Raw genomic sequence first — 22,133 nt, 5'->3', positions numbered from 1 at the left:
TACCCATTTGAAATGAGGCAAATCCAGATCCCTGAAAATCTGACCCTAAGCAGTAGCAACCCTTCACAGCAGAGAAGGGAGGATGGAAGCACAGGAAAGAATATTCATCTTGTCCTTAACAATGTCCCTGACATTAGGCTAGAGACTTTGACAGGTGCTGTTTTATTTGCCCTCAAAACGGCTCTCTGGCGGTATCTTGTCCAAGGTCACAGAACACAGAAGTGTCTGATAGAACAGATACAACATGAATAACATTTGACAAGATAATGATACTTTGTGTGGCTTGGCACTACCCTGGGTAAAGCTCTCCACACATATCTGCCCCTGGTTCCTTGGCAACCACCATTCTGTTCTGATAACCGGGCCTGGTGTTCAGAGGGCCTTTGTTTTACTGAGTCTCTGATTTAACCTTTTCTCTTTTTTATAAGAAATTGGCAGGGAAGAGCCAAGTTCTCAGTAACCAGTTTTTGTTGGCTTATTTGTTTGTTTTGAATCTGTAGACATCACAAAAATAGCTTTGACAAAGAGGTCAAGTACAGTTATCTCTCTCTTTTTAGCCAAGCTACTTCATATGCTCTTTGGGTCCTATATAAGGTGGAACTCTCTTCAGGGTGATGATAAAGGTAGCTTCCTGGAGGTTAAATCCTTTTTTTTTTTTTTTTTTTTTTTAAGTACTGGGATTGAACCCAGGGGCACTGAACCACGGAACCACATCCCCAGCATATTTTGAGACAGGGTCTCCCTGAGTTGCTTAGGGACTAAGTTGCTGAGGCTGGCTTTGAACTCGCAATCCTCCTGCCTCAGTGTTCAAAGCCACTGAGATGTCAGGGATGCACCACAGCACACAGCTGGGATTTAATACTCTTATGCTTTAGGCATGTAATCAATTTTATGTGTTCTCTTTTTGGTGAGGGGAAAAAGGTAACTTCTTAATAATATTCTCCCGGGAGATGTGATCTTCAGAGTTGTTATGGAAAGATAAATATGATAGAGTGAGAAAAAGGAAAATTCTCATCATACTTTCTCAATTTGTTTTGTGGGGTATTGAATTTTCCCAATTTTTAAGTATTTTTAAATGTACTTAGCACCTCCAATGCCCTTAAAAATGGTAGGATGCAAGGTACTGTGGCCAGTGAGTTGGGGGACTAAAGTTCCAGGTCAGCCTAGGCAACTCAGTGAGAGCCTGTCTCAAAATAAAAATAAAATGAGATGGGATGTGGCTCAGTGGTACATGATGCCTGGGTTCAATCCATAGTATCAATTAAAAAAAAAATTATTGGGCTTTGGGTGTAGCTCAGTGAAAGAGCACTTGTCTAGCATGCCTGAGGTATTAGATTCCATCTCCAGTACCACACAAAAAAAAAAAAAGGAAAGAAAGAAAAAAGTTAAAACAGTAAATCTGTTATATATTTTACCACAGTCTAAAGAAAGAAAAATTACCCCTTCTAAAGGCTGCAGCACTGGAGGGTATCACCATTTCCATAAAAATGTAAGATATTTTATTAAATGTCTTTTTAATTTCAAAATATAGTATGTCCACAGGAGTGGGGCAAAAGTTTGGTAAGGAATCTATTTGTTCAATGACAACCTGGATTACAGATTTGGAATGTGGTGTAGTTATCTTTTTATAATAGAGGGTTGAGGAAAAGATTGATTTCATTTAAATAATTTCTTAGTTATCAATTATTTTGTGATGCTGTTAATCATACAGGACCTTCTAGAGATACTGTTTCTGGCCTGGAAAACACTTTTCCTAATATATCTGGAAGTGACTAAATGTATTACCCAGGGAAGATAAAAGAAAGGAAAAAAAAAAAAAAAAAAGCACTCAGTGTGAGCAGGTTACCTCAAGTTGTCTTTGCAAAAGTATAAACATAAATCCTGTGTGGGTCTGTGGAGCTATTATTTTCCCTGATAAAAGCAAAGCAGAACAAAGACTTTAGTTCTTGTTTTAAACCTTCACCCCTCACAGTTGATAGTAGGTTTTTTGGCTTGATAACAAAATAATGAAACTGCTGTGAGCAAGGGTCCCTCCAAACCATGGCAGTTGACAGAATGCCTGTTCCCTGGGCTCTTGAAGTAAAATGATACAAGCTCTTCTCAGACAATGAAGCTCTTGTGTGAAACAGCTGTCTCAGGGAGATGGCTCAGTGCTATTTGACAGTGGCTTGTATGGTATTATCTAACCGGGAATGAACCGGCCAGATGGAACCGAATGCTTGTAACTAGGAATGCAGTCTGGCGGGGGAGGGTGGGGACAGGCTCAGATTTCAGTGGCCCAAGGATGAAATAGCAGTTGATTGTACTTCGAAATCTATCTTTGCCTCCTGCATGGTGGACAACTTATAAGCAGAATTTTCAGGCTTTATCTGAAATAAGCTGATAGACCTAGAACCTGTGTGTGGGAGGCAGATTCTTTCCACTTTAATTTTGCCTGGTAATAGCATCCAAGTTAGTGAAACTTGGCCTTCCTTCCCCCAGAAGGCTTGTGAGCCTTGGCCGGGAATGGGGGGAGCTGGTGATGAAAGCCGCAGTGGGCCTTTGCCTGGTTTCAGGTTTGGTTACGGAAGCTGTGCACAGTCATTATTGTGACTGGCTATCAGTGCGATCACCAGGCTTCGTCCGCCTGGGATTGCCTCTTCTGTGTCTGTGCAACCCTGTGAAATAGTGGGCAGCAGACAAAGCAGCTCTCTATGAGGTCTGCCATTCATCCGCCCCCCAGCACTGCTAAGCAGAGCACCCTGGGTGCATCCTAGCTGCTTTTGGTTTTATTCTCATCTTACTTTTGAAGTGAACCTTCCAAAGGTCTCTCCCCACCCCCACTCTACACTACACAACACACACACACACACACACACACAGCTGCATAGTCTCTTTTATAAATTCTGGCCAACCTGAAATTAGTGACCACAGAGGAAGTGGCAGTCATGAAAAGGAAATCGAATGTAACGTGCCTTGTGTTTAACTTTTGAAAATGCACCATTCATTTTACTGATGCCAGAGGGAGATTGAGAGCATCCTCTGTGGGTGTGCTTTGTGGGAATGGTGTGCGGAGGCTGAGGAGGGCATGGAGGCAGGAAGGGGTGAAGTTCAAGGCAGCACCAGGCCTGGAAACCCATCTGTTCCTGGGCCTTGGAGTTCCCTTTCTTCCAGTGGTCAGTGAGAGAGGGACTGACTCACAGAATAAGATCTGATTGCTTTCTTCAACAAGAACTATTTCTGTGGAATACAAATGCAGCAAGATTTCAAACCCAGTGCTCTTTTCTTTTATATTATTGAAGAAAATCATGTAGATACAGAAGGTAAAAATAACTCAAATGCTGCACCCACAATACAAATCACTCCTGTGTTCCCACAAGCTGCGGGGATTTGTCAGTAAGCAAAGATTTACCAGTAAACAAGCAATCAGTGTGCTCTTCTGGAAACCTGCTGGGTGTCCTCTAATTCATTCAATTTTGACCCCGTCTACCTAGAGAGAGGTTGCAGGTCAGTTCCCAAGGCTGCCTCACTTTAGATGCCACTCACAAGTTCCACGTTGTAACCTGTGCTCTGACAGAGCGGCTGTGAATCTGGGTTCCCACAACCCCCTCTTCCAGTTTAGTAAATTTGCTTGAATAACTCATAGAACTTGGAGGAAACACTTAACATTTATCGGTTTATCACAAAGGTCATTACAAGGGCAAGAGATGAAGCAAAGACTCAGGCAGGAAGATTGCTTGAGCCCTGGAGTCTCAACACTATCCCCCACACCAAAAAAAGTTAGGTAATTTAAAAAAAATTTTTTTTTTCCATACGGGAGTCTTATTAGTAAAAGAAGGTTGCACTTTGGATTCATATTTCTACTTATATTGGCCATGAAGCAGTATGTCATACATATTACATAAGCAAATAAAAGACCGTTTAGAGTCTTTGAAAGTTGAATGAAATGAAATTAGCTTATAATTCTGTGATCTTGTGAGATATGTGTGTGTAGAATGTCATCCATCATCTATATAGAGAATTTATATTTTATCCATGATTCCGGCTCATAACTCCTTCCCAAGGCAGGTCACAGAACTAGAATTTCTCTTCCCCAAGGCAAGTCATAGAACGATAATCTTCCACCTTGCAGTCGGCCATAAGGAAATTCTCTGACCTGCCACTTCTGATAGCAAATGATAAGACCCCCATTTCAGAAGGGGTCTTGCCCCATATCCCTGAGGAAGGAAAGCTCAAGAATCCCAACAGACAAGTCTTGCTGGGTTTCCCCACCCAGTCTGTTAACATTAGATCTTACCCGTTTTGTTCAGTCACATTTCAGTGTGGTTGTCTGTGTTTTAGTCATGCCTCAGCAATGAAGTGTCCATAGAAACCCAAAAGGACAGGGTTTCAGAGAGCTCCCACTGGGTAGCTGGATACTCGGAGGCTTCCGCAGGGTGGCACGTCTGAAGAAAGTATGGGAGCTCCGAGTTGCTTCCCCCATACCTGGCACAAACCTGCTCTTTAAAATCAAAACAATGCTTTCTCCCTAGAGCCCTCTGGTTTTAGTGTATGAGAAAGTTTCTGCTTGAAAATTTGATTCATTATTGATTAGTCACCAAGTTTAGGCTCCTTAAAGAGAGGAGAAGGAGAAAGAGGAAGGAAAGAAAAGAAGAGAGAGAGAGAGAGAGGGAAGGAGGAGGGAAGGAAGGAAGGAAGAAATAAATTAATTAATTCCTGTGAAATGCAGTGTCAGGAATGAAATAGACCCGTGTAAGCTACAGAGTCGCCTGTAGACAGCCGCTCTGGATCACAGATGTGTGAAATCTGGAGAAATTCTTTGCCATGAGGATACACTCATAAATACGAGCATCTCACTGTAGGGCTGGGGCTGGGGCTCAGTAGCAGAGCGCTTGCCTTGCATATGTGAGGCACTGGGTTCAATCCTCAGCACCACATAAAAATAAATAAACAAAATAAAGATACGTCCATGTATAACCAAAAGAATATTTAAAAAAATAGAGTGTCTCACTGTGGGCAATATCGACTTGATGAAATCACACAGATTTGGACTGTCAGACCCATGTGACTTTAAGCGGGTCTTTCTTTCTTTTTTTTTTTTAATTTCATTCCTCTCTCTTCCTATACCCCTTAAGTCTACAACATGAAAAGTCAATAATTCAGGTGATTAAAAAGAAGCCAAGGGGCTTGGGATATGGCTCAGTTGGTAGAGCGCTTGCCTAGCATGCACAAGTCCCTGGGTTCAATCCCTAGCACCACAAAAAAATAAATAAATAAAATAAAAAGAAGCCAAGACTTGAGCATGAATGATACCTGACTTGCAGTGGTTTGAAAGCAATATGCACTCACTAAGGACCATATTTTGGAGTTTGGGATTTTGCTCTTTCCTAGGCTGAGCTGATGGATGTTTCAATGTGGCAGTGAGCCACATCCCCCAATAGTCTCCCAATCGGAGAGGAAGCAACTGGGTCTCTACAGTGGACCGTATTGCTAAGCCCGAAGGATTAGCAGGTTAGGCGGATTACATGCGTCTTGGACATAAGATATTTTCAATTTACAGTGCACTTATTGGGATATAACCTCACTGTAAATTGAGCAGATTCTGCATAAGGAAATTTAATTGACCCACAAACATGTTCAACTTATCCCAGATGATTCGACTTTTCCAGCTCAGCCACTGCAAGGAGCATCATAAAAGATAACCCCAGTAGCCCAGCTCAGACTATATCAGCAAATCACTTAATACTGTAATTTAAAAAGTGATACAGGAGGGGCTGGAGATGTAGTTCAGTGGTAGAGCACTTCCCAGCATGCATGAGGCGCTGAGTTCAATCCCCAACACTACAAAAAAAAAAAAAAAAAAAAAAGGTCAAAAAGTGATGCAAGAAATGATAAAACCTTAAAAGATCAAAATGCTTAAGGACTAGAATGTTGTAGTTAATTTGCTTTCAGGTTGACATACAGTTCATATGACTCAATTAATTTCAAAACTTACTCCTTCAGGGGGATACCTGGGGTTACGTGGGTTCAGTCCGTGTGATCAAAGAGCCCAGGGTCGGGTTGGAAATCAAGCATAGAAGGAGATAGAGCTGGGAAGAATGAGGAAAGGGCAGAGCCAGATAAGCATGGGGATCTGAGGAGCAGGAGGAGGGAGAGGTGAGGAGAGATAAGGCTTTCTGGAAGTGGAATGTTCGAGCTGAATCAGAAGGATGAAGCCATTGGGAGGCAATGGGACAGGGCCTAAGATGAAGAGAGAATCCCCAGCTCAGTGTTTAACTCCAGCAATGACAAGGAGAAAAGAAACAACTTGGGGATCTGGCCAGCCGTGTGTTCCTGGAGCACTTCGGGAGTGAAGGAAAGGAAGGCTGGATACTTTGGCCTTCCCTACCCCATTGAAGAGGGTTTTGAGTTCATCCCATGGATAATAAGTGGGATGGTGGATGGTCTATGTCTTTCTCAGTTCATGGGTTGAAACTTAATTGCTAATGTCGCAATATTAAGGGGTGGGGCCTTAAACAGGTCATTAAGAGCTCTTACAGATAGGACTGGAGCCCTTACAAAAGAGCTTGAGGGAGTGGATTCATTTTTCTCCTGTCTCTTCCACCATGTAAAGACTCAGTAACAAGGTGCCATCTTGAAAGCAAAGAGCAGTTCTCACCAGGCATGCCACCTGCTGGGACCCTAAGCTTGGACTTGCCTCCAGAACTGTGAGAAATGGATTTCTATTTGTAAATGACCCCGTCCTGGAATTCTGTTATAGCAGCACAAACCAACTAAGACCATGGGGGAACCCCAGAAGTGTCTTCAGCATGAAAATAATATGAGACAAGAAAACCCTCTAGGGCTAGAGGTGTAGCTCAGAGGTAGAGTTGCCTAGCCTGTGCAAGGCCCTGGGTTCACCTCTCAGTACTGCAATGAAAGGAGGAAGAAACGGGGGAGGGGGGGAGGAAGTTCGACTGGAAAGAAGACAAGTAGGTGAATATCAGTGGAAATGGTAAAGAAATGTGAAGATTTCTATCTGGCACATCCCCTCTGGTTACCCCTCTGGTAACTTTCACCCCTGGAGGACACACTTCTCTGTAATGATATGTTGCATCCAGGTGTCAGGGAAGCTACATTAAAGATGTGAGAAATGTATCTACTCTGTGTCTGAAGCCTTAAAGTAGTGGCTGGATGATGTTGGAGTCCGGCATGGTAAATAAAAACTAGAAACGGAGAAACCAGTGCTTCTGTCTCTTGAAGTCTAGGGACCTAATCCTCTGGAAATATGAAAGGATACATATGATAATTATGCTTATTGATTTTTTTTCCCCCCTTTGGTGCTGGAGATTGGACCCAGGGCCTCTCATGGGCTGAGCATGGGCTCCATCTCTACTATATCCCCAGTCGTGCAATCTGGATTTTGACTCAGCAAGAAAATCAGGCATATCTCTGAAGGAATCAGTCTTTGTTTTACCTTGCTATCACCAGCAAACCTAAACTCTTTGCAACTACCATAGATTCAAGGTTAAAAAAAAAAAAAAGTTAATTCTCTCCACCCCTGTGCCTTTTATACCTCCTCCTGTTCACCAAATTAAAACCATACCCCATAGGGGCCAGGGAGAGAGAGGAAATATGCTCTTTTCTAAAAGTCTGAATTTTTTAATTGAATGTAGATCTCAAATTATATTTTGCGTAAATGACTCTACCCCATAAAATGGTCTTTCTTTTCTCTGCTTCTCATTATGATATATAATCTTTAAAAGAAAACACAGAGCTTGCCAGCTCTGCCAAGTTAGCACTGTTTTCTCCATTCTTTTCAAAACTGAAATGTCACTTCACGTAGACATGTTTTGCTTTTCCTTCTTATTGTGGAACAGTGATGGGGTTGGGGGAATTTTTTCAAATTCCCCCACTGATTTGTTCCACCCTTTCCCTTCCACCTGCCATCCATTGGCACTGGCTTAAGATTATTGATAAAGGACAAAAATGACACTTTTAGAACAAAGAAAAGATGATCTGTGCATACAGTGGAACATTATTCAGCCTCACAAAGAAGGGAATCATATGTGACAACACGGATGAACCTGAAAGACATTACACTAAGTGAAATAAGCCAGCTACAGAATGACTAATACTGCATGATTCTACTTATATGAATTATCTACAATAGGCAGATTCAAAGCCTGATGTAGGGGCATTTCCATTATCCCAGTTTCTTGGAAGGCTGAATCAGGAGGATCCCTTGAGCCCAGAAGTTCAAGACCAGCTTGGGCAACACAGCAAGACCCTCCTATCTTAAGAAGAAAACAAAAACAACCAGGCATGGTGGTGCACACCTGTAATCCCAGCAGCTCAGGAGGTGGAGGCAGGAAGATTGCAAGTTTGAGGCCAGCCTCATAATCTTAGCAAGTTCAAAGCCAGCAATTTAGTGAGACCCTGTCTCAAAATAAAAAAGTCTGGGGAGGTGGCTCAGTGGTTAATGGCCCTGGATTCAATCCCCAGTACCAAAAAAAACAAAAACAAAAACAAACAAATTCATAGAGTAAGTCAAAGGTAGGAGCTAGGGGGTGGGGAAAGGGGGAAATGAGGGGTTGCTAATCACAAGTATAAAATTTCAGTTATGCAAGATGAACAAGTTCTAGAGATCATTCAGCTATCGTGTACTTAAAAATCTTAAGAGGGGAGAGTACACGTTAAGTATTCTTACCAAAATAAAAAAAGAAAGAAAAAGCCAGGCAAAGTGGTACACACCTGTAATCCCAGTGGCTTGGGAGGCTGAAACAGGAGGATGGTGAGTTCAAAGCCAGCCTCAGCAATTTAGCAAGGCGCTTAGCAACTCAGAGATATACTGTCTCTAAATATAATATAAAAAGGGGATGTGGCTCAGTGGTTGAACACCCCTGGGTTCAATCCTTAGCACAAAATAAAATACAAATCAAGAAGAAAGGAAAGACTCATACATAGATGGCTTTCACTTAAGTAGATTTAGACCCAGTTTTCCATAAGTGTTGAGGGAAAAGCCCAACTTGGACTTCAAAGACAAGGATCTGGACACAGCGGAAATACCCCAGGAATTGCACTTCCTAATTTAAGCCCAAATTTCCTCAAATGTAATGAGGTTGTCTGCCCTGCCTCAGAGGGTTCTGTGAGGACCCAATTAGATAAGACAAAGACAGTTTTGATATAAAAGTAATAATAATTTAAGCTGAGTAAAGTGGTACACCCCTGTAATTCAAGCTACTTGGAAGACTGACTCAGGGGACTATAAGTTCAAGGCCAACCTAGGCAACTTAGTAAGATGCTGTCTCAAAATAAAAAACTTCTCACTGTGTAATGAGAAGTTCCAGGAATTATAAATGTAATTTGTAAAAATATGCCCACTTCTTAATTAGAATTTCACCCAGCAACAATTTTTCTTGTTGTTTGTTTCTTCCACTGAGGGACAAACTAACAAAGGAGCTGAGGAAGGAAAAGAAAGTGAGGAAAGGGTCTACAAACTTCCCCATCAAGTGCCTAGAAGATACCTGGAGAAACTAGATTTATTTCTATTTTAAAAAGAGTTGCAAAGCAAAGTAAGGCTTATTGTATGATTAGTATCACATAAACAGATGATATAAGTCACAGTTAAATGACATGTCTGGGAGATATAGCAGAGATCATTATTCTAGAAGATGTATTGTCTGCGCCTTAAGGGAGATGAATGGTAAAAACTTGGCCACATCTGTTCATCAGCTTCCTGTTACTGTGACAAAATACCTGAGAAAAATCAACTTAATAAAGGAAAAGGTTTGGCTCATAATTTCAGTCCATGGTCACTAGCCCTATTACTTTGGACTTGTGATGGCACAGGACATCATCATAGTGGGAGCATATGGCAGAGGACACTGTTCATCTCATTGCAGCTGGGAAGTGGAAGATAAAGAAGGGACTACGGTCCCACTATTTCCTTTAAGGGCACATCCCCAATGACCCACCTTCCTCCCAGTAAGCCTCACCTTCTACAGGCTGGTGACCAAGCCTTCACCAGTTAAGATTTGGGGGACATTAAGATCTGTATAGACCTATATATACACCTATATAGAGACCACATTTGGTTGAACAATCCGGAAGGATCGCATGAATTCAAGTGTGAGAGAAACCAACTACATCAGAACCCAGGAGTATAAACCTCCTGGACTCGCAAAGTCTTAAAACCCTATTCTGATGCCCAGAGAAAATCTCTACTTAAGGTCACAGGATCTCATCCCCAATCTATTGCCCTTTGGTTTACACTCAGAACATCCCTGACTTATCACCTTTCCAGGAACAGAGAAGAGATTTATGAACTCAGTGGTAGGACTATTCCATTGAACCACTAGAACCGTCATTCTCCGTGTGGATTACTTTGGGGAGAGAGGGAATGGGGCAGGAGTGGAGAACATGTGTTTTATCTGTAAGGCTTCATTTTATTGAAGAGGGAGGAGGCAGCCAGGGGATGGGGACAATCCAGAAGCAAATCCAATAAAAAATTAATATCGGTTCCTTTGAGAGAGACCACATATGAATATTTGCTCTACTGCCCTTTAATAGGAAAATATGAAGTTCCTGAAAGTATCTTGTTTTTCAAATAAAAACAATGGCATCATCAAATTATGATTCCTAAAGCTGTTTAATCCAGATACATTTTCATTTTGCAGCTGAAACTACTCCAATGGTGCTTTTGGTTTGTTTGTTTTCCATTTCTTAGGAAAGAGGAAAAATCCTTCAGTAGTCTCTGACCACCATTTAAAGAATTTGCTACTCTCGAGTTGCTCAATCAAGCTTAGCTCCATCTGGCTGCTACCTGTCCTCTACCAAGTGCAAGACGTATCTGTATTTGTATGTTTGCTATCACTTTTTCCCATTACTCTCCACCAGGATATAAGCTCCATGAGGGTAGGGACCTTGTCTCACTTACTACTGTGTCATATCCATCTATCATAATGCTGATCACAGGATTATCCCTGCTCCACAAAAATTTAATTGGCCTCATCTACCAATTTTCAACTAAATCCCACTCATCTTTTCAGGCTCCTCTGGACTTTTTAGCTTTGGCCTTGAGGACCAGCCCAGCTCCCACAAAGTTACCTGACACCAGACCACAGTAAGACTAACCTTGGAAAGAGGTGTTACATCTAGGCCTCTTCCGGGACTTTCCAGCACCAGCTTGGGCTCTTTGATATGTGTAAAGAAAGCCCTCAGTATATAGTTGCGGCCTATATATTTCATTTGATGTTTCTCCCTTACTCTTCTTTACCTAGAGTCCCTGAGAAAAGTATTTCTCTTCCCACCCTGCTGTAAGATTGCTGTTGGACATTTCAGAGTAGTTTCAAAACAACACCAAGAGCTGGGGGCAACAGTATGGTAGAGCACCTGTCTTGCATGCAAGAGTCCCTGGGTTCAATCCCTAGTACTGCAAAAACAAACAAATTAAAAAACTCATCCGTAAGCTGTCTTCTCTCATTTATTTAGCAACTTCTTAGCTCATTTATTTCTGCATTTTTTACTTTCACTGTAATTAACCATTTATTGTTAAGTTCTTACTTTCTCAAAGCATATGTAATAAATATAAAGTTTACTTTCTGGAGAAAACATTTTGTCTCACACACCAAGTGAATGTCTAATGGAGAAAATAACAACAAAATCCCCCCAAAACTCCATTAGAGATTTCTTCTTAAAATTAAAGTTGAATGTTTTGTTCTGAAAAAGGAAGAGTGGAGGACAAGGAAATATGAGTTCTTACCTGCTTGTCCGGAGCCCTCCTGTTGCACTCAGGTCAAAGAAGTCACTTCCTCACCCTTGGCCTAGGAAAGATCATCACTTGGGATGCAGATATCCTGCAGCCAAGAGGGAATTTCTATCCCAGGAACTTGAGGGGAAAAAAACCTGGGAAACAGAAGGGCCACAACTCCACCCAAGATACTGTCACCAAGGCTCTGCATCCGGGACTCTCTCCAAATTTTGCTGAATGAAGAAAGATGTCCCTTGTTTTTACATCCAAGAAAGAGCCAAACTGTCCCCTACCTATATGGGTGTGTGTCGGTCACCCAAATGGTTGTTTAGACCAGGGTTTTCTCCTATTTTGAGAATCACTATCATAGCTGCTCTTATTTTGTGGTCTCATATGTAGCTCAGGTGTTCAGATAAAATTGAAAACCTTTAGCTCCAAGTTTTGAAGTGTATCTGAATAGCTGATAAGTTCCTATGATAGTTCCAAGAAGCTATAGAATGCCAGCCAGCAAATTGGAGAATCAGGTACCCTTGATTTAAGTTTCCAGGATTTATTCCGAGATTTGCTGTGTCATAATCCTGCCGGCAAGATAATTCAGAGTGGTTTCCAGGAACCTCAGAGTTTGCCTAATACCACATGCTTACTTAGGAAGTCCCTGTTCCATGCACCTTCCCAGATCTGGAACAGTCATCTGTAAATAGTCCACACTTTGTGTTTTTCCTCTTCTCTACTTGTCAGGGCAAGTATGGCTCTTATAGTTGACACACCTATGGAAGTAACATAGTTTTCTGATCCTAGATTATAACCAACATTTATCACATACTTACTGTTTATCCGATGTTCTCCTAAGAGATTCATATACATAGTGCTTTTAACCTTTACCACAATCCTATGAATAGGTACCCTTAGCACCCATCTTATATATGAAAAACAGGTTAAGTGACTTTTCCAAGGCAAGTGGCTAGTAAGCGTTGGAGCAAAGATTCAGACCCGCTTAAGGCCTGAACTATCAGGCCACCTTGTGTCTCTGTGAGCTGTCCTTTCTGCTTTGGGGATATAGAAGAAGGGAGAAGAGGCCTCACACAACTGATTTCTGAGTTCAAGAGGGAAAGGATAACCATCCCAAAAGATTATAAAAGCAGATTGAAAAGAAAGTGAGAAATTTAGGCCTAAGGAATTTGCTGCCAAAGGTCTGTCCAGGGGGACCCCTTGATATGAAGAAGAGGCAGATGTCTGCCGGTGAACTGTTCAGTCTGACTGGTGACATATGGAAGGATTTATAAGCGCTCTGAGTTACATGTGTGGGAATGCTGAAATATTTGAGTAGAGCCTAGGTATAATGGGTACCATAAACCATTATTCCAGCCTGGCAGTTGTGAACAAACAGGGGAGCAAACCACTAGAAAACTCTGGGAAATGAAGTTTCTTTTTCTTTTGTTTTCTTCTCTTCAGACGTTGTGGGGAATGTGGTCGAGAAAAGGAGACCTAATTCCACTCTGGGACTCTCACATTCTGTGCCACAAAACCCAGATGGCTTAAATCCTAGACTCTTCTCCCCGCAGGAAGGTTTCCAAACTGCGCCAGGGCTCTTCGGAGACTCGGTTCTTCCTCTCTAATTTTGCATGTGGGCACCTTCTCCCCTCCCCTTGTGCCTGGCGGAGAGGGCGTGTTGCGAACCGCCTTGTGGCGGGGCTCCAGCAGCCGCAGCTGTGCACGATCGGTGGGGGGATGCAGGGGGAGCCCCGGGGACAAGCAGACCTCGGGATGCTCTGCGCAGAGCGCTCCGCCGGTCCCGGCACGCCCGCCCGCCAGTCCAGGGAGCTAGCCTTGCACTGCGCGGGAGACAAGAAGTAGCTTGCTTACAAAAAGACTATTTCAGCACGGTGCATAGGTAATTAAATGTATCTTTAAAAGAAAAATGGGCTGTGGGGTGTAAAAGCTGGGTCGGTGGGGCGTTCCCTAGGCAACAGGCTGAACATCGTCACTCCTTAGCAAACCTGTCACCCGGCCATGGCTCTTATCCGGTGTCTAAGCTCCGGAAAAATAATGAAGGATATGGGTGGGATCTGGTGAGTGCCAAGAGAAATTGCTTTTCTTGTGTTTAAATTCGGATTAGAAAAGCCAGAAGATCATGATTACTGACTCCATAAATCCATAAATAGACTGACATAGGGCTGGGGTTGTGGCTCAGTGCTAGAGCGCTTGCCTAGCATGTGTGAGGCCCTGGGTTCAACCCTCAGCACCGCATATAAAATAAAGGAATATACCAGCAACACTTGAAATTCATCCTTGCAATAAAAAGGGGTTAAAAGAAAAACACTCTTTGCCTCTTGGTAGCATCAGGACTGTGATGGAAAACTCCCGAACTCCCAAGGAATATGCACTATGAGTGTGTGTTTTTCCAAGTTCATTTTATGCTTTAAGGCTGCGACCCATGGAGCAAGGACGGGATTGGGCCGTCTGGGTGGGCGTGTGCCCGCAGTGTGTGCTCTCCTTCCTAACCATGACAACATAACTTTCTCTTTGCTTTATTTACCAGACTAGATCTCAACAATGGGGCATGTATAAACTTCTTGTATGTTTGCTCTTTTCAGTTCTAGGGAAAATCCGAACCGCAGTGGGCAGTGCCCAACTTCTCATGGCCCAGAAATTCTACCAGTTCAGAGAACTGTGTGAAGAAAACCTGGTAGGTAATATGTCCCATCCCTATGATCTTCCTGTTCCTACAGCACCATGAGACCAGCACCAACTAAACTAGAACTGATGTTGAATCCAGTCAAGACTCCCAGGAGTCTCACACCTGGAATACAGAGGCTTTTAGATGAATCTCATTTCCCACTTTTCTTAAAATTAAAAATATTTTACACTTAAAGAATCTTAGGAGGAGGAAAAAAAAAAAATAAACAAGTTCAAACTCCATTTCCTGCTCTTTGTAACTGAAAATTTTCCATTTTCCTGGTTTTCACATGATATCTCTGATTTTATTATTCTACCAAAATGCAAAGCAGTCTGGTATTTAAAAAATGATGTTACAAAGAAAATAATTTTGGATCGTGATTCTTTTTCTAAAATAGACAACAATGACTATTTCCTACTCAGAGTGTTCTGTTTTAATTCAAAGGGCAGAGTTCAGAGGTGTCACAAAGTATAGATTTGGTCTCCTGAGACAAAGGAATAATTCACTCTTCTGAGCATACAAAAAAAAATAATAATAAAACAAAACAAAGAAAGAAAAGTGCCACTACCAACAATGGCATTTTTTCCACCAACAAGAGCATTTTAAAAGTTGATTGCAAACTAAAAGGGCAAGAGCTTCCTTACAAGTGCTTTGGGGAAAAAAAAAACGCTATTGTCTCTATAAACAATTATACAAGAATAGCTTTTATTGCACAACTGCTTTTGTCAAACTGAATCTAAAACAAAGAAAATAAAAAAGCCATTTATTTGTTTGTAAAAAAGTGAAAACATGATTATTTGCAATCCAAATGACCCAAAATATGATTTGAGAGTTTTAACTCTGTATCATGGCACTTTGTTTCTCCTCACAAGGAATCTCATTTACAAGGACAAATGCAGACTTGAAGTCATTTATCTAGCCTGGGCTCAATCAAGAAAAATATAAAGCATGAAAAATTAGCACTCTCCATTACTCTTCTCTAGGCTTTTTTTTTTTCAAATATTTCCTTTGGGTGCCCCCCCCCCACACACACACACACACACACATTGATAGTTTCTTTTCTTCTCTCTCAGCAAATATTATCTGACCCTTTTTCTACATTCACAGAAGTCTATTCTATATTATGAGATAATTTCTAGTAGTAAATATATTGATAAGTGATCAGTTGAACAAATATTTTATTGAATTTCAGCTATGTGCCAGATGCAGAAATTCCACAAGTTTGCAAATTTGCTAATGTGTCACAGATTTTTTTTTTTTTTCAAGTACTGGAGATTGACCCTAAAGGCCTCACACTTGCTAGACAAGTGCTCTACTACTGAACTATGTCTCCAGTCCTTTTCATTTAATTTTTTAATTTTTTTGGTGCCAGGGATTGAACCCAAGGGTGCTTAGCCACTAAGCCAGATCCCCAGCCCTTTTTATATTTTATTTTGAGACAGGATCTCACTCAGTTGCTGAGGCTGGCTTTGAATTTGTGATGCTCCAGCCTCATCCTCCCAAACTGCTGGGATTACAGGTGTGCGTCACTACACCCAGCTTCATTTTATTTATTTTCTTGTGGGAGGAGGTACCAGGAATTGAATTTAGGGACACTTCCTAGCCATATCCCCAGCCCTATTTTTTATTTTATTTAGAGACAGGTCTTACTGAGTTGCTTAGCACCTTGCTTTTGCTGAGGCTGGCTTTGAACTCGCAATCCTCCTGCCTCCGCTTTCAGAGCCACTGGGATTACAGGTGCGTGGCACAGAACCTGGTTTCATTTTATTTTTTGAGACAGGGTTTCACCAAGTTGCCCAGGCAGAGGCATGAGATACCAGGTCTTTCCTATGTCACAGATCTTTTTTATGTGTGTGTGGTGCTGGAGATTGAACCCAGGGCCTTAGTGCATGCAGGCAAGCACTCTACCAACTGAGGTATATGCCAAGCCCACAGATCTTATTTAACTCGATTCTTTGTTCTTTAAATGTAAGAAGGCTCATAGGAAGCCATAGGATCCAAACAGGCCAATAGGTGTGTGAGGAATAAGTCACCAGGTACATATCACAGGGAACATATAGCACACCCTTGTTAAAAAAAAGAAAAAAAATTGATGAGCTAGTTTATTATGAAGTAGAATGAAAATATTGTACAGATTTTAAAGATGGAATTGTAGCAAAAATTTTTTGAAAATTTTGCTAATTTCTAGGAAATATTAACCTTGTTAAAGCCAGCTTTTCTTAAATTTTTTTTTTAAGAGAGAGAGAATTTTAATATTTATTTTTTAGTTTTCAGCGGACACAACATCTTTGTTTGTATGTGGTGCTGAGGATCGAACCCGGGCCGCACACATGCCAGGCGAGCGCGCTACCGCTTGAGCCACATCCCCAGCCCCTTACAGCCAGGTTTTGATGTTTCCTTGTCCCTTATGGTCTCATATTTCTTGGCCACTGGAGAAACTTGGGTGGCAAAATATGAGAACCACTGCTAGGAAGTGGACTGAAACAGTGTCCCATGGGGGAAGGGGGGCCAGTGGTACTGATTAAACCAGGCCCTTGCAGAGAAGGTCAAGAGCCTACCAAGTGCTAATTGCTATGACAACTTTTAGATTGCCAACTTTTAGATTTCTGATCTGTTCAATCCTCACGACCATGTTGGAGTTAATAAAGATATCATTGTTAGGATGATTTTACAGATAAGAAAAATAGGCATGGGGCTGGGGTTGTGGCTCAGTGGTAGAGCGCTTCCTTAGCACGTGTGAGGCCCTGGGTTCAATTCTCACAGCACTGTGTATAAATAAATAAAATCAAGGTCTATTGACAACTAAAAAAATTTTTTTTTAAGAAAAAAAATTTAAAAGAAAACAGGCATGGAAAAGTCAAAAAAAAAATTTAATTGGGCCCACATGGTAAAAAAGGTAGAGCCAAGACTCAAATCTCAGTCTATTTGACCTCAGTCCCTCCAGTCCTACCCAGGATTTGAGTTCCACTCCTCTCCCTCATGGAGGAGTCCCCTCCACCCCTGGTGGTGGTACCATTTTGGTCTACAGCTGCATAAACGTGGCACTATGATTGGTCAGAACCAGACTCAGACCTTCTTTCTTGAGTTCCTACTCTGAAGAGCAGAAAAATAATAGCTCTTTATTTAGAAAACACTTACACATTATCCTAGACTTGATTCTCAGGCTTAGAATGAATGGACAAAAGTTGGCTTTTTCCAACATAACTAAACCAAGGAACACAGCCTCCTCCTCCTTCACTCCCTCCCACACCTCTGACCTCCAAGATGGCCTGGTTTAGATTCAGGAGTGAGCTGCCACTCCCTTTGTTGCAGGGGATCTTACGTGACCATTGCTTTAGGAGATGGCTAAGCACCAAAGCCCTTTCTCTCTTGTTTCCTTTTCTCTCTGTTTCCTTTTTATTTTTTTTTTATAAAGTAAGTTAAATATATTTTATTTAGAGTTAGGGTCTCTCTTTTTTTTTTTTAAGAGAGAGAGAATTTTTTAATATTTATTTTTTAGTTTTCGGCGAACATAACATCTTTCTTTGTATGTGGTGCTGAGGATCGAACCCGGGCCGCACACATGCCAGGCGAGCGCGCTACCGCTTGAGCCACATCCCCAGCCCTCTCTCTGTTTCCCCATCCATCTTTTTTGACAATGTGAGGGCAAAGAGGGAACAAACTGCCCATGATACAGAATTAAGGACATTTAATAAAGCATTACAAATAAGCATAAAAAAAAGAAAAGAAACGAAACATTATAGATATTTGGGCCCATTGAACATTACTAATGTGGGGTAAGATGGAGCATTACCAATCCAAAATCCAAAATCAGTAATACTCCAAAATCTGAAACTTTGGGGGCACCAACATGACACTAAAAGGGAAAAATTTGGGCTGGGGCTATAGCTCAGTTGGTAAAGTGCTTGCTTTGTATGCACAAGGCCCTGGGTTCGATCCCCACACCACAAAACAAAAAGAGACAAATTCTACCCCTTATCTCATATGACAAGTCACAGACAAAATGCAGGTGCACTAAAGATACTGTTTAAAATTAATTTCAGGCTAGGTACATAAGGTGTATATGAAACGTAAATGAATTTCATGTTCAGACTTGGGTCCCATCTCCAGATATCTCATTATGTATATGGAAACATTCCAAAATCTTAAAAAGCTCAAAATCTAACTTCCAGTCTCAAGGGTTCTGGAAAAGGGATATTCAGCATATATTAGTTCTTACATTGGTACATTGAAACAGTTTAGTCAATAGGGCTATTAGAAGACTTCACTAAACTCCAAAATATGAAGAGTTTAGTTTTTAGTTACTAATAAGAACAAATATGTTGTGATATCATAAAACTATTTGGGAGACACTTTGCAAAGAATATTATCTATTTATTCTGACTATCTAAATGTTGAGGAAACTCCCTTAAAAAAAAAAAAGAAACTAAATCAAAATACTACAAAGAGTTTTTTTTTTTTGTTAATTCAGGTATCACTGGAATGATTTGGTTTTGGTTGGGTTCTAGGGCCTCGAGCACGCTAAGCACGTACTGCCCCACTGAACTACTCCCAAACCCTAGAATAGATTTTAAAATACTGAATCCAGTGCTTCAAAATTTTGGAATTTATTTCTTCCAATGAATTTCAGAACTATGTAGTTTTAAAACTGTAAAATTATAAATACATCTTTATTTGTATTTATTTTGAGCCAGGCCAATAATACTAGTCCATTCATGGATATAAAAGTTCTTTACAAAAGAGACCAAAGTTGACACCAGAGAGAAGCTGCTGACACAGGCAGTTTCCTGCCATCTAACCAGTGCCTTAAGCCACTTTTGTGGATACCAATTGGCAATGAGTGTGACATCTTCAGTCTCTTGATGTGGTTTTTCTGTCTTATAAATTAAGGTTTATACTTTCTATTGTCATGGCTAATGTGAATAGGGACAAAGAAAGTCAATCCTTAACCACTGAAAAATGTTTATGAGCCATTACAGATATATATCTGTAATGATATATACACACACACACACACATATACATATGTATCTGTAATGATTCATTTCCTAGAATAGGAAACACACACACATAAATTAAGATTAAAATTAATCTTAATTTAAATTCCTCATTTGTTCTCTGAATAAATTGTATGAAAAGAGTCAAGTACCTACTCTAATAATAATATACTTTTTAATAATATACTTTATTACTCTAATAGTAATGTATTTTTCTCAAAAATGGTATTTTCATTTAAACACCATATGCTAAAATGCATCCTATAATAGGATTTTCCAAACATTTAGACCCTGCCCCCTTACCATATCGTACGCATGTCATCATTCTGTTGTCTCACAACAGAGGAATTTCACAACCTTGACATTTGAGAATCACTGTCTCAAAACGAGGAGTGTATAAAATTACCATTTGTAGCCTCACTTTTATCTCATATCTAAAAACTAAAAAGAACTGATCCTCCTTATGTTATTTGAAGTATTTGAAAATGCCTCTTTGGTCCTGTTCTTGCTGTGGATCTTCCTCTAAAGCATGAATATTTTTCTTTCTCTTATACAGAATCCTAATGCTCATCCAAGGCCCACCTCCCAGGATTTGGCGGGGTTTTGGGACATGCTGCAGTTGTCCATAGAAAATATTAGTATGAAATTTGATGAACTTCATCAGTTAAAGGCCAATAATTGGAAACAGATGGATCCTCTTGACAAGAAGGTAGAACAATGTAGATTTTGTATGGTTCATTTAAAAACCTGCACAAACACTGGACAGTCTAAATAGGCTTCTGCATTCAGTCCTGCTGTTTACAATGTGAAATGGAGCTGATATCATATTAACTTCATTGTAATGACAATGTTTACCTAGTAATCATTTGGGATATTATCTGTAATATGTTTCAGGCATATTTTTAAAGAAAAACCTGTCTTTGTGAATTGGAAAATGGGAATGTAGCTTTTTTTTTATTTTTTATTTTTTTGTTAATTAAACTTTAAGTTTAACCATTTTAGTCACTGGAAGGAACTGCCTCCATTTTGCTTTTTAAACTAAAATAAATGACATCTTCAGCGCATGATTCCATAGAGAAAGAGTTCAACTTCCTTATACCCTTAGGATGTGTTTCTGAGAAAACTAGGAAGCCCTGAAAAATAACTGACTTTGATAATCATTTCATAAATACAGTAATAAAGAAACCACTGTTGTTCAAGTTTAAAAATATACACCATAAAGTTTCATAGTAATCATAAATGTTGGGATTTTTTTTTTTTTTTCAAAAATTCTACTTTTGGTTGACTTGCTTGGGGAACATTGCTCACTGGGGTCCTCATGCAACAGTTTAGAAATAAAGACTTAAATTATTTTACTTTAATTAACCAACTGTAATTGCACATTTGATTACGGTGGTTCCAACAGGCTCATACAGATATCCAATGTCTACCTCCCAGGCTGGCCCATCATGCATGATTTTTTAACCCTTTGTCCTATGACCTAAAGACAACAGTTCTAGGAGATTTAACCTCTGAAAGTTAGGAATGGCTGTGTCCCTGAAACAATGGTGACCCTGCTCTTTTCAGGTCCCCTCACTATCAGAGAGCTAATAGCAATCCAGTTCATTCCACTGTGCCCATCCTAACAGGTTTCCTGGGGTCCCTGGGCTCCCAGGAGAAATCTAGCCCAAGGTCCCATCTGTGAGTAGCAGGAGGGTGATGCTGTCATCACTGTAGTCTCTCACCTTCAAACGGGTGGTTTTTACATTAAACATGAAAGTACTATTGATGTACATGTGGCCTCTCAGTTGGGAAGCTAAACATTGGACGCCATTTCTTTATTTGTAAAACTATTTGTTAGAAAGATTTTTAGATTGGTCTTATTTTAAGAAAACACTACAAGTGTACACATGCTGGTAATTTAGTTTCCAGTATGGATCCATCTAATTCCTCATTCATTGATTATTTAAAAATTAATTGCTGGGCTGGGTAGAGTGTTCTTAGTTGGTAGAGTGCTTGCCTTGCATGCACTAGGCCCTGGGTTTAATCCTTAGCACAAAAAAAAATAATAATAATTAATTAATTAATTGCTAAAGAAAAAAGTTATGCAAAGAAAGGAAAATGACTAAAAAGTTTCCAGTACACATACTTTTAAAAATATGCACTGAGTTCCCCAAATGTCCCAAAGAAGTGATACTAAGAAGTATTATGTCACTTATTGCTATCCACACAGTAAATCATTAGTTAGCTTAATTTTTCTTCAGGGGCATGTACCAGGGATTGAACTTAAGGTCACTCTGCCACTGAGCCACACCCAGCCCTTTTTTTGTATTTTATTTAGAGACAGGGTCTCACAGAGTTGCTTAGAGATTCACTTTTGCTGAGGCTGGCTTTGAATTCGTGATCCTCCTGCCTCAGCCTCCTGAGCTTCTGGGATTACAGGCGTGCGTCACCATGCCTGGTTTAGTTAGCTTAATTTGTAAGATTTTTATTTTTCTTAATGTTCCTTGTCTATGATCAAATCAGAGCTTTACATCACCCCAGCAGCCTGAGAGAGAAAGAGAATGAAAAAACATGAGTTAGTAGAATACTGTTTGTGCTCTGTGCTTTCCATTTGTCTCCTTTCAGATCACACAGACTCCACCTTAAATAACTGTGGCAACTCCAACTCTAATACATTTTATTAGGTCCTTCTCACAGGCAAGCGAAGAGGAACTGTTGTGCAAAGCATGCACCCGTGTTAAGACCCAAAGTGACATGTAGAGAATCT

General features: G+C 40.6%; 1 protein-coding gene across 14 annotated transcripts in view; it reads left to right on the top strand.

The window, feature by feature from the left end:
- Dlgap1 (DLG associated protein 1) overlaps positions 1 to 22,133 on the top strand; it is a 362,352-nt gene that overhangs the window by 338,886 nt on the left and 1,333 nt on the right. For 11 of the 14 annotated variants that reach the window (XM_027942934.3, XM_027942933.3, XM_027942943.3 and 8 more), the window contains 2 exons: positions 14,305 to 14,396; positions 19,941 to 20,093. In XM_027942934.3, coding sequence (XP_027798735.2) covers positions 14,305 to 14,396; positions 19,941 to 20,093 — 245 coding nt within the window. Of the gene's footprint in view, positions 1 to 14,304; positions 14,397 to 19,940; positions 20,160 to 22,133 lie in introns of those variants that run through there. The other 3 variants (XM_071602442.1, XM_071602444.1, XM_071602443.1) reach the window with 1 other exon arrangement.

Source organism: Marmota flaviventris, chromosome 16, assembly GCF_047511675.1.
Source record: "Marmota flaviventris isolate mMarFla1 chromosome 16, mMarFla1.hap1, whole genome shotgun sequence".
Taxonomy (NCBI): domain Eukaryota; kingdom Metazoa; phylum Chordata; class Mammalia; order Rodentia; family Sciuridae; genus Marmota; species Marmota flaviventris.
This window is presented reverse-complemented; position numbering and strand designations above follow the sequence as displayed.